The sequence below is a fragment of the Equus quagga genome, unplaced genomic scaffold, assembly GCF_021613505.1.
Source record: "Equus quagga isolate Etosha38 unplaced genomic scaffold, UCLA_HA_Equagga_1.0 146_RagTag, whole genome shotgun sequence".
In the NCBI taxonomy this organism is placed as follows: Eukaryota; Metazoa; Chordata; class Mammalia; order Perissodactyla; family Equidae; genus Equus; species Equus quagga.
Genome location: NW_025796728.1, coordinates 3,680,413 through 3,692,648, shown reverse-complemented (window position 1 = coordinate 3,692,648; position 12,236 = coordinate 3,680,413). Strand labels below are relative to the sequence as shown.

The 12,236-nt window shown below is 40.2% G+C and overlaps 1 protein-coding gene across 3 annotated transcripts in view; it reads right to left on the bottom strand.

Annotated features, from left to right (window-relative positions):
• CORIN (corin, serine peptidase) overlaps positions 1-12,236 on the bottom strand; it is a 210,588-nt gene that overhangs the window by 54,605 nt on the left and 143,747 nt on the right. For all 3 annotated transcript variants that reach the window (XM_046649906.1, XM_046649904.1, XM_046649907.1), the window contains exons 8-10: positions 11,615-11,725; positions 9,652-9,768; positions 6,210-6,314 (exon numbers count right to left, since the gene is read on the bottom strand). In XM_046649906.1, coding sequence (XP_046505862.1) covers positions 6,210-6,314; positions 9,652-9,768; positions 11,615-11,725 — 333 coding nt within the window. The remainder of the gene's footprint in view (positions 1-6,209; positions 6,315-9,651; positions 9,769-11,614; positions 11,726-12,236) is intronic.

Below are 12,236 nucleotides of genomic sequence, written 5' to 3'. Positions count from 1 at the left end.
CCATTGAGGCACTCGACAGTCTTCATAGGAAGAAAGACATGTGTGCTGGCAATTGTAGTATAATGTGAACAGGCTAGAATAGGGATATCGAACAAATGCTGGGAGCCCAGAGGGACAAGGTGGTGCAAAAGGGACTCAGGAAGACTTCCAAGGATAAATGAGGTTTGGGCAGGTTCGAGGGAATGCAGTAGAAAGACCCCCTGTTTCCTACCCCTGTCGACAGAGGACGTGCCACATTTCCGGAGGTGAGAGAGGTAATCAAGTGAGTGTCTTGGTAGAATCAGCCCAGGCTGACTGAAGCCTCCACGCCTTATTAAGAGTAATTATTCAAATTAGATTTAATTATTTGACTAAGAAGTGGTACGCACGTAAATAGATTAGCAATAAGAACTGGGGTGAAATATTAAAATGGCTCTGGGACTATTTCTCAATTTAAAGAATCTGAGGGCTTCACAGAGATTATGTTGATGAGGAGCCTGTCACTGCCCAGATTAAAAGTCTCACGGACAAAGCCTAGTAAGTCTCTCAGTTTCCTGGTGAAGACGTAACACTGTAAAGATGGCATAATCTTGAGGATGAGCACAGGGTGCAGAGAAGAGAAAGAGACTGAGGAGGTATGGGGTTGGTTCAGTGTATCATTTCCTTTGATTTGTGAAAGAGGAGTAACATTTACACATTTTGATTTCAGATTACAAAAACATGCGTATTCCTCTTAATGATAAAAATACAAAAATGCATAAAGAAAAAGTCCATCCTCTAGATCTACCATATGATCCAGCTATCCCACTGCTGGGTATTTATCCAAAGAACTTGAAAACACAAAGGCATAAACATACTTGCACCCCTATGTTCGTCGCAGCATTATACACAATAGCCAAGACTTGGAAGCAACCTAGGTGCCCATCAAGGGACGCATGGATAAAGAAGATGTGGTATTTCTACATGATGGACTACTACTCAGCCATAAGAAATGACGAAATCCGGCCATTTGTGACAACATGGGTGGACCTTGAGGGTATTATGCTGAGTGAAATAAGTCAGAGGGAGAAAGTCAAATACCATATGATCTCACTCATAAGTAGAAGATAAAAACGACAAAAAAAAAACACACATAGCATTGGAGATTGGACTGGTGGTTACCTTTGGGGAAGGGGGGTGGGGGGAGGGCAAAAGGGGTGATTAGGCTCTCATGTGAGGGGATGCACTATAATCAGTGTTCCAGTGGTGAACATGATATAATGTATCCAGAATTCAAAATATGATGTACATCCGAAAAAAATAAAAATTAAAGAAAGAAAAAGTCCATCCTCTACCCACTCCCCAGTCTCTCACACACCTTTCACTCGCTCATATTTGCACACACAGCATGTTCACGCAGAAACACAGGTTTGTGTGTTTTTGCCAAGTAGACTTGTACTATTCCGATTACTCAACATTCTTTTGCTTAATTATTTATCAGGACCAGCTTCCAAGTCAGTAGATATGGCTATAACTCTATATTTTTCTCAACTTCTTTAATATACTTATAATTTACAAAAATGGGATCATTTGTACATATTTTGGTGCAGCCTTTTTCTCCTCGACTGTCTTTCCTTCCTCTCTCTTCCTCTACCACCCGATCAAGTTCTAACTCTTCATCAGTGTATTTCATTTAGTTGATTCACAGACATAGCACATAGATAACTGTCCTCTCTTTTGATATGTGGAGAATGTGTCACTTTCGATTTGGGATAGGATATAGCCTTTAAGTGTTTCAGAGCCAGGGGAGATGAAAGGATTAAGTTATGATCATATCTTACCCCGAAGATCTTTATTGAATGTGGTAAGGTTGATTGAATCTTGTGCTTTACTCCTTCATAAGGCATTCTTCACAGAGTGCTAAGCAAGATAAACGCTCAAGATATCTGTCAGCCTCAAATTCTATGATTTATGATATCAATAAGCTTTTTTATCTTCAGCATTAGGCTCACTCACTAGCCTGATTTACAAGAGCCGCTAGAGGGCGATCGTGTCACAAACATGTGAGGATGATTAAATACCCAGCACTGTTTTCAACCCACGTTTGACGTAACGCCTAGCGCGATGCCCTGAACATAGATGAGGTTTAATAAATATCTGTTGAAAAAATGATCCTGAGGGAGTCTCAGTGATATCGCACCTTTCAAAGTCTGAGAGAAGATTTGTTAAATTCAGCCTAAAGAAGGAATTAACTAAACGGTGTTATATCCTTGTCATGATGTAATCAATACTCTGAAGCTACTGGAAATCATGTATTAAATGATGGTCGTTTACACGAGAAAATGTCACTTTTCAACATCCATTGGCATATATAATACTCCAAGATTCATCCTTGCCTCAAATTTTATATCTCTATCATTATTATTTTAAACAGCTTGATGGGTTATTATAAGGTGAACATCCTTGTAACGACCACCTACGTCAAGAACCTGAACTTTGCCAGACATCCCAGATGCCCTCCATATATCCTGTCTTCTCTTAACCTTCTCCTCACCCCCGAAAGTAACTACTGAGATTCATAATTATCACTTTCTTTCTCTTCTTTATAGTTTTATTACCTGTGTGTACTGCACCTTAGACACTATAGTTTAGGCTTGTCCATTTTTTAAAATTTGTTTTATCTTTGCAAACTCTTATAATGTGTGGGTTCCCCCTCTATCCCTTTATTTTTCCTTACAGTTTAACTATTGAAGAACCCAGGGACTTGACCTGTAGAATGTGCCAGAGTTTGGATTCTGCAGACTTCTGGTGAGATTAAACATGCTGCCTTGTCCTACCCATTTCTGGAACACTGGCAGCTGAATCCAGAGAGTTGATTAGATATCATTCTTTTGGAAAGACTCTAAGTGCTGTGGTGCTCTTTCATCAGAAGGCACATTGTGTCTGATTTCTCTCTTTTTGCGATGTGGGCAACTGTAGATGTTCAATGCCTTGACCCATTAATTCACTGTGTTACCAAATGGTAATATTCTAATTCAGTCATTTATTTTTCATTTACTAGTTCAGAATGCTTTTAGAAAGAGGTCATTCTCCTCATCTACTATTTGCTCCCAAGGACGGAAGTCCTTAACCATTATGGTGTTTGGCTTTTCTACCACACCCCTATACTATTTGTTCCTTTCAACTAGAGACTATAAAGAGAGGGCAGGAATTGATAGACCATGGGAAATTATTCAAAGAACAAAGGTGTTTATTTCTTCCTTGGTGTTGGAGGAAAAAACGCATGAGCACACATGTAGAACTAAAGGTTGATGGAAACTATGGGAAACTTGGAGAGTGCCTGGACGTGACAGTCACACCTGGCTTCACGCAGCCGTGGTGACCATGGGCACAGAGTGGTGGGGAGAGACACATGTCCAGCAGCTGCTCTTTCCACCGGCTTCCCCTGCTCTGGATTGCACACTATCATGTGGAAGTGATGGATTAGTCCCCCTACACCAGAGTGAGGGGATATACTATTCCTGCTCCTACCCTCTAAGGCAACGATATGTCTGTATTTTCCCTCCCAGCATGACGCAAACATGTTTAAAGATTCTGGGCTATGAGTGGATGTGGTGATAGTGGGATATTTCAAGTTTATCAGCACACAATATCATCAGAGATGTTGGATTTAGACTTTTTTTTTAAATTGTAGGCATTTCTTGGAATCTGAGATAAGCCATGGACCTTCTCCATTGAAAAATTTGAAAACTATGAAGACTTTTTCACATCCAATTTCAGGGACGTCAGTTCCCCTGAAGCCAAGTCATGAATAAATCTCTAAAGCAGTAATTCTCAACTTTGGCTACACATTGGGGTCACCTGCGGGATTTTCAAAATACTGATGCCTGGGTCCTACCCAGTATATCTTCAAGGACCATTAGAAAGTTATACAGTATTTTATGGGATGGCAAGAACCGGTATCTTCAATGACTAGACTCCCCAGCAATTCCAGTGAGAGCTGATCCCACCAGACAGAATACTGCAAACTCACACTCTCTATTGGCAGGAAGCTAGAGAAAGAGACTGTTGTTCAGTTGTGGCTCAGAGTCTAAGTAGTGATAGTTTCTGATAGTGGTAAAGATCTTCAAATAATTAACCACACTTTCAAGTGCATGAGGAGTTTTCTGAGAGGAGATGCTACTTTTGCATCTTTACAGAGAATGAAGCACACACATACCACTCTGAATCTCTCTGAAAAATGAGGAATAACGTCTTTACTCTCAACTGGAAGTCAAGCATATATACTGGTTTTAATAACACAGAAGGAATGGGAGATCAATGACTAGTCCAGTGCTCGGTACTCAGAAGAGGGGATGTTCAAATGTTTGCTGGATATATATGGAGAGAATCTGGCAAGAACATCCATAGTGACTGAGGAGATGAGACATTGAGATGCTAGGGAAACTGAGCATATTTGAAGAACATAAGGAGAAAACCAAAGTAGTATCTATGAGTGGGAAGATGGCAGTATATTCTCCCATGTAGAAAAGTTCTCTCCAGAAAGTCTGGAATCCTGTCTCCCTTCCTTGACATTAAAGTGCTCAGTGCCCATCTCAGTGCCTGGAACATCATAGGCACGCTATAAATACTGCTTGAATGTATGAGCCAGAGTTGATCTAGTGCCCTTCCTACAAATTCCTTTTTTGATAAGTGATAACGTATTTTTAAACTTTTAATTTTGAAATATTTCAAGCTTAGAGAAAATCAAATAACATACACCCAGTTACTCCCCACGCAGACTCGACACAGGCTAACACTGCTCTTTCAACTTTTTTGAGTCTAACAGTAAATGCCCTTCCATGTCAGACAACCCTCAACACTCTAACAATAAACACATGTCTGGGAGAACACTGCCACTGTTCAAAATTCTTCATCCTAAGTTCAAAGTGAAGTAAAAAAATAATTCTGATAAAATTCCAGGGCAGATTTGGAGATAAGGAAATTGGAACAATGGACTCACAACATATATATACACACAGACACAGACACACATATATACACACAGATATATACACACATACACATATTTAAATCAGTTTGGAGTAAAATGGCAGTGCATGTTAGTGGTCAGACTAGTATCTATCTGAACTGTTCTCTCATATAGAGGAGGGGTGGGTATTCTGCTTTCAGCCAAACACTTAAGTGCTCATGAAAATAAACAAAAAGTCCTGTTGATCTGGGTTTTCAATTGGCTGTCTCCCTCGCACTCCCATCCAGCCCATTGTTTTCACCCCTTGAGACTTCCTAATGGTTTCAGGGGCACCCCCTATAAATTCTACATTGACCTAGAAGGGTCACTAAGTAAAACTAGGGCCCAAAGCTGCAGCAAATCCAAGGACCCGCACCCTTCAGCCTTTCAACCTCCCGGCTTCCAGTGGTCTTCAGCTGTGAGGACATGTGTTAAGAAGTCATACCTTCTTGCCAACTGAAAGTTGACAGATCTGCTTCTAAATGTCAAGCCCCAATTTGAAGGGGAGGCCAAAAACTAGTTATAAAAAGTGAGAGAAGTGAGTAGAGTAAGAAAGCAGAGCCCAGGAGTAGGGAATCATTACTAGAAATCAGAGTCTTTGTGGGGTTTCTGATTCGCTTTAAATTTCCTGTGGGAGTCTACGTGGTCATCAGCTGCTCCTGCCCACTCTGTCTTCCTCCAGATAGCCAATCTAGAGAGAGCCACCTGTTTACACCATTTGGAGCTGTATTACATTGTCACTGAAACAAATTAACATAATGGCGGCAAGATTCTTATAGGTCAGCAAAGTTCCTGGAAAGGTGAGAATAAGTTTTACTGAAAGAATAGACCGCCAAAGTAGCATGTGGCTATTTAGATGAACCTCATCTTTGCATCTTGGATAAAGTTTCCACTTTTGAAGCTGTGCTTTGTAGAGGAAGAAAGATAGCATCTGCCTGCAGATGGAGCCAAGAAAATGATCTATAGGAGCTGATGTTGAGTTGAAAGTAATGGTAATGATACTAAGCAATGTGGATTTATGGTCCATTCACAATGACACATTTGTTTCTGATTTAAGTTAATTAAGACCATTTTGTTTCTTTTCTGCTACCATATGCAGCCTTCAAAAAAGAAAAAGAAAACAGATATATACATTTTTGAAGGGATTCCAGACTTCAGCATTTTAATGTCAATGCAAAAAGAAAAAAAGCGGAATGCATCCCCTGACACGGTGATTGCATTTGTCAGCTGCTGTACTTACTACAGTTATTTGGACTGTTCGGGTCACAAAGAGAGCTACCACCACACGAATCAAGGCAGGAATTGTAGCGGCATCTTTGGTCACCTTCTTGACATGGAGTCTGACCTAGGAGGGGAAAGGCACAGGCGCTTTCATCATCTGTAAATTCCTTACCCGAGGGTCTGAAGGATCGAGAACGCCTGGTGGAGCTGAGGAATGACACAGCTTTAATTTCCTTCCAACTTCTCCAAAAATATTAAACACATGTTGAATAGGTACTTTCTGGATTAGTTTTCCTGGCAACTAAATACAACACCGTTATTCCAAAATGATTGTGTAAGAATGAAGAAATAAGAGGGAATCTGTCCTCTAAGAAAACAGGTTATTGTTGCTTTTCATGGAAAAAAAGCCAGTTTTATATTTACGCGGGTGCATATACTTGATTACAAAATAAAATGCAAGTGATTTGAGGGAGAGGCCAACATAAAGATCTTGACATTTTGAATCTTAAATTATGTTATTTTAAAGACTCATTTGCTCCCAATTCTAGTCTTCTCTCTAAGGAAAATGCTTTCCCTAATAATAAATAGGGCATGAACACCAATGCAATAAGGATATTTCACCATGGTCCAAGTTTTATGCAGCTGTTATTTATAGTTTCTGTATGTCCTTGGAAAGTATCATTGGCCTAGCTGTGAGGACCTGAGAATTGGGTTTCTTGTTTCCAAATGAATGACAACAGTAACATCAGCCTAATGGCTTTTCCTTAAGTTATGTAGAGAGGAAACTGCTTTTCCCCTTGATTTCCTGGTCATTTGTAGATTGAATGGATAAGGTAATAAATTACTGCCCATTCTCTTTCTAGCTCTCCCCCATTATAGCCAATTACTTTCAGACGTGTCATCTGGATCTAGAAAATCTTGCAAGGCATTTTTAAGTATAAATAATAATGTGTATGTACATATAAATATTCTTATCTATCATTCTAAGACAATGTTTATTATACAGGATTCTCTTCTTTCAAGTACCGTTAACATGCAACAGTATATATCAAAGCCTGGAATAAAAGAGATGGCACTCTTTTTTATCAATGTCATCAGGGTCAAACTGTTTTTACAAGGTAAGCTAGGCTGATTTCCATGAGTTTATTCTTTTAAAGAAATTTTATTTAAGACAACACGCATTCATTATTTCAGCAAGATACTAAATGCCTGGTACATGACAAGCTTATATGACAAGCTAGGCAGTAAGCATTAAAAGATAAAAGAGCGTGATAGTTTATATTCTAATTAGGGATATAGTCATGAACAGAACCGTACAATGCTGTGTGAGCATCGCTCCACCAAAGGTACATGTAAGGAGCAGCAGAAGCAAATCAGGGCAGTGGGGGACTGCTTCTCAAAGGAATTTTTCAGGCAGATGGGGTAAGTTGGGCTAACAGGGAAGGATGGGTTTCCCAAGCAGACAGCAGAATACGCAAAGGCCTGGAGAGGGTAAGCGCACAGGCTGGAGTCACTGGAGCTTAAGGGAGACTAGACAGGAAGGCTGAGAGCAGAGCCTGAGAGTTGGGAAGGCCTGAATCTTCAATAGGGCCTAAAACCCTGGGAGAAGTGGTCCCTGCTTCCCTCTCCAGCCTTGTCTGGCAGAAGCAGCTTGTGATCACTGTTGACAATTATTCTGTAGTGGCACACTCCCCTTCACTCTCAGCTCTCTAATCACAGTGGCCTTCTCCCAGCACCACAAACTTACCTTGCTCCTTCCCTCCTCGCGACCCTTGGCCAAGCAGTTCCTTGTGTCTGAAGTGCTTTCTCCAGCCCCACTCTCCTTTGTTAACTCCACTCATCCTTCAGATCTGAGCTCCAATCTCTCTTCCTCAGGGAAGTTTCCCTGAGGCTTTTTACCAGGGCGTGCATCCCGTATATGGCCTCCTAGCACCCTGAATTTTCCCTCATGGCCTATGTCACCCCATGGTTAGAAAATGACTTGCAGAATGATTTGTATGATGCCTATCTCCTCCAGGAGCCTGCAAGCTCTGTGAAGCATTTTGCTTGCCAACAAATTCCCAGTGGTTTGACCATGTATTAGCACCACAATATACATTTATTAAGTTGAATGCATTAAAGAAAATAATATAAAAGATGCTAAAATTTTACGTTTCGATCCATTTCATCATATGACTTTCTTACATCTCACACATGTCAGGAAATAATCTAAAACTCCTGCCATTGCCTAGTGAAGAATCCAAAATTATTTCAAACAGAGTTGAATTATGTAGAAAGAAAGAACAATATGATCCTAAGGAAGGTGCTTGGCTGATAGGCACACAGTAACTCATGTTACTAGAAATCCTAGAAAAGGATTTCCTTCTGAATTTTAGAATTGGTAAAATGAAGCACTCCTTATCTAATTTTGCATGTAAGAAGTCTGTGATTAAAAGGCTCTCTCTTTAGATCTGCAATGCTTTTTCATTAAGGCTATTCTAATGATCAATATTCATTATGACAAAACTAGTTTAGCTAGAAGTGACCAGTCTCATTAGCTGATGGGTGATAAACACAGCCCAAGATCTGCTTTAACACAACGACCACGTAAAAAGAGCTAACATTTGTTGAGTGCTCACCACATGCCAACTCTACGAAGCAGTCGTCATTATTCTAAGTTTACAGACACAGACACGGAGACATAACAAGGTTAAGTTACTGGCATAAGGTCAACCAGATAGTGGGCAGCAGCACTGGGCTTGACCCCAGGCAACAGGGCTGCAACAACCACATTCTTAACAACGAGGCTGTGTCGGCAAGTGGCGAGATCACTTATAAATAAATGCAGTGATTTTCAAGCCTAGGGATATTCTTCCCAGCCCTGTACCGAGAGAGGCTGCCATGCAAACTGGGGCTTAAAACAATCAGTGTGGAGCTTTCTTTTCTGACAGAAGTAGGCACACTTTAGAAACCACCTTATTTGATTTGCCTTTTCTTTGAGTTTTGCAGATGATATCAGACTCCTTTGAAAGTGTTCGTAAGCCTAGTGCTTCATAAGGTGAGGCATTAAACTGCTGCCCTAAACACGGTTATTTTACGAAGCTGTTACACTTAATTTTGGAAGCCAATTCCTTCTAATTGGAATCTAATCTAATTGAATACCATATACTAAACCTTTCTCTCTATCACGGTGTTGCATTTCCCCAGGAACAGTTAACTGAATCCACCCATGCTGTTTAAGTGTTTAACCTGTACTCTTCACCCTTAGGAATGATTTTCAGTGTAAGTTGGTCGAAAATTATATTTAACACAAGAAAGGGTTTTCTGGCTGCCCAGTGCTGTGGGGACCACTGTGTCAGGCAATCTGAAATTATTTATGTGGGAATCCTATTTAAGCATGAGGCAACTTCCAACACTTTGCTTTGCTCCCGAGGGAAGGTCCATCAGTAAGGAATGTTCCAGGGGCCGTAGCACACACTCACTGTCACCGCAGCTCTCCTCATCACTGCCGTCCTTGCAGTCCTCGTCGCCATCGCACTGGAAAGTGCTGGGGATGCACTGTCCATTTCTGCATTCCACTAGACCCTGGCTGTGACAGGCTAGGGGAAGCCAGAATGACAGTCACTTTATTCATTAGTACTTCTGTCCGTCTGCAGATCACACAAATGATTCCCGTTTATCTGGCATCACCAAGAAATAAAGTGTTCTGAGTATCTGAATGTTCTGCATAAATGAATGAATCATTAATTTTTTAAATTCTAAGTATCTTTGAAATGGAAAATTTTCTTTGTCGAATTTCTAGTGCCTTATTAAATAGCACTTACTGCAGAGTAACTTTTTTTGAGAACCACATGATGGGAAGTAGTAGTAATAATTACTACTAATTAATTACTAGTAATTAATAATTACTACTAAGATAAAAGCCACAATTTATTAAAGGCTTACTATATGGCAGTAACTGTGTGAGGAGTATTATGTATCTAATCTCAAATTCTCAAACGTGTAAAGCAAATATTATCAACGTTGTTTAAAATAAGGGAATTGAAGCTTAAAGAGTTGAGTGCGCATCTCAAAGTCACACTGCTGTGAAAACGTAGGGCCAGGACATGCAGGTGAGCTTCCCTGCCTCCTCACCCCGAGATTTCATTCCATACAACCTGAGCTAATGGGCCAGTGAAATGCCATATGAGAAAGAACTTGCATAGTACCTAACACAATAAACACTTCATTTTGAAACTTGCTTATGATGTCTGATATTTGAAAGGGATCATCTAGTGGCCATTAACCTTCCAGTTCATGAAGCTTGTCTAATTTCTATCCCTACTGTGTTTAGGACATCAGAAACCTGTGCGTCATTGACCTCAGCCTTCCCTGAGTTACTGTCTAATACTAAAAGTCCCTAATCTTGAATCAAGGCTCCATACAAGAATTGTTATACTTGAGCATCATGTTCTTGCTTTCCCAAGATCCATGAAGATACCATCCTCTCTGTTCCACTGGGTCCACTAAGCAAGGACTCAGGTGATATTTCATTTCAAATTCAATTCAGGGCAGAGGAAAGCTGGGCATTGTATTTATTCATTAATTTATATGACTTGTCTTATATCAAAATAAAAACCATGCAACCCACATTTCTATTTTTGCCTCAAATTATAGGCAAATCAAATATTCAATCTCTTATGTATCAACTTTTTCTACTTTTAATAGACAGCAAAAGATAGAATACAAAGTTTAATTAGTTCAAACATGCATAAAATGCATCATATGAACTCTTTCAGGTCAATATTCTTTTCTTTTAACACCTAGCTGCTTCTATTCAAGTATTTGACTATTCCCTACTGGGTATAGTGTAGTTTCCAGGGGAAAAAACAGAGTTAATTGCCATATTTGATTTCAGTAGCTAGGTAATGTAACAGCTACCCGAAGACTGTTCACTCGCCCAGACACAGAACAGGCTGTGACGTTCTCATTATTATCATATACTCTGTGTAAGTCTGTGAACATTCGAGACTCTCTTCTCTCTGGCAGTTCTCTCCATCTTCTCCCACAAATGGTGCCTGAGGATATGTTTGGAGGCTCCTGCAGGGGAGATCAACTACTCATATATTGTGTGCAGAAGAAAAGTCCCCAGCCTCTGGGAAGAACATCCCCTTTGACAAAGTCACAGATGCAGAAAGGAGATGCAAGGAGCAATGAGAGAGAAAACAGACACTCACTTAGCCAGACAAGCCAAATTAAGCTTGGAGTTTGAGTGAGAGAGTTGTGGAAGTTGGATACACTACACTGTTATTGTCATTACTTCACTCGATTACTATCTTTATAGGCTAGGACCAAAGTATAAGAACCTTCTCTTTGAATGTTGCTTAGAGAGTGAAGCTTGAATATATTTATCTAAACAGGCAGAAACAGAAAAGTAGGAGAAATGAAAATCCTCAGGGCACTCACAGCAATTGGCCTCATCAGACTTATCCACACAGTCATGGTCACCGTCACACACCCACTCTATTGCAATGCAGCGCCCATCTCCACAGCGATGCTCCTCAGTGGGATTGCAATCTGGAAAAAACAAAACTCATGAGGATGTAGAGAACCAGCATGACGAACACTTAGAATCGTACGGCTCATGCTTCCAGCTGAAGAGAGTGTATTCCAATTATTCCAATACCTTCAGTAACTTTGCTATGATGGGTCTGGCATAATTAGAATGTCACCTCCCAACCAAGCATGTGGCCCACTGGCCACCATCACTATGAGGTAAGACCTATCTGCTTTTCAGATGAGTAACAACTGTCAGCTTTCTCAGGACCCATTGCTTGTTCTTGCTGTTGTTTTTTGTTTTGTTTAGTCATTTTCTTTCCTTATGAAAAATTTTTGATTTTTACACTGGTTCAACTAAACAGGACTGTGTGATTTGGGTTTGACAATGTAGCTGATTTGATGTATTTATGGCAATTCTATCATGTTTCTAAGAACTGTAACTTACCTCTCTATGGGAAATTGGGAAGGCAAGTATCTCCTCCTGTCATCTTTTCTGAGGCTGGGCTTAGGTTTTTCTATTGAACTTTTT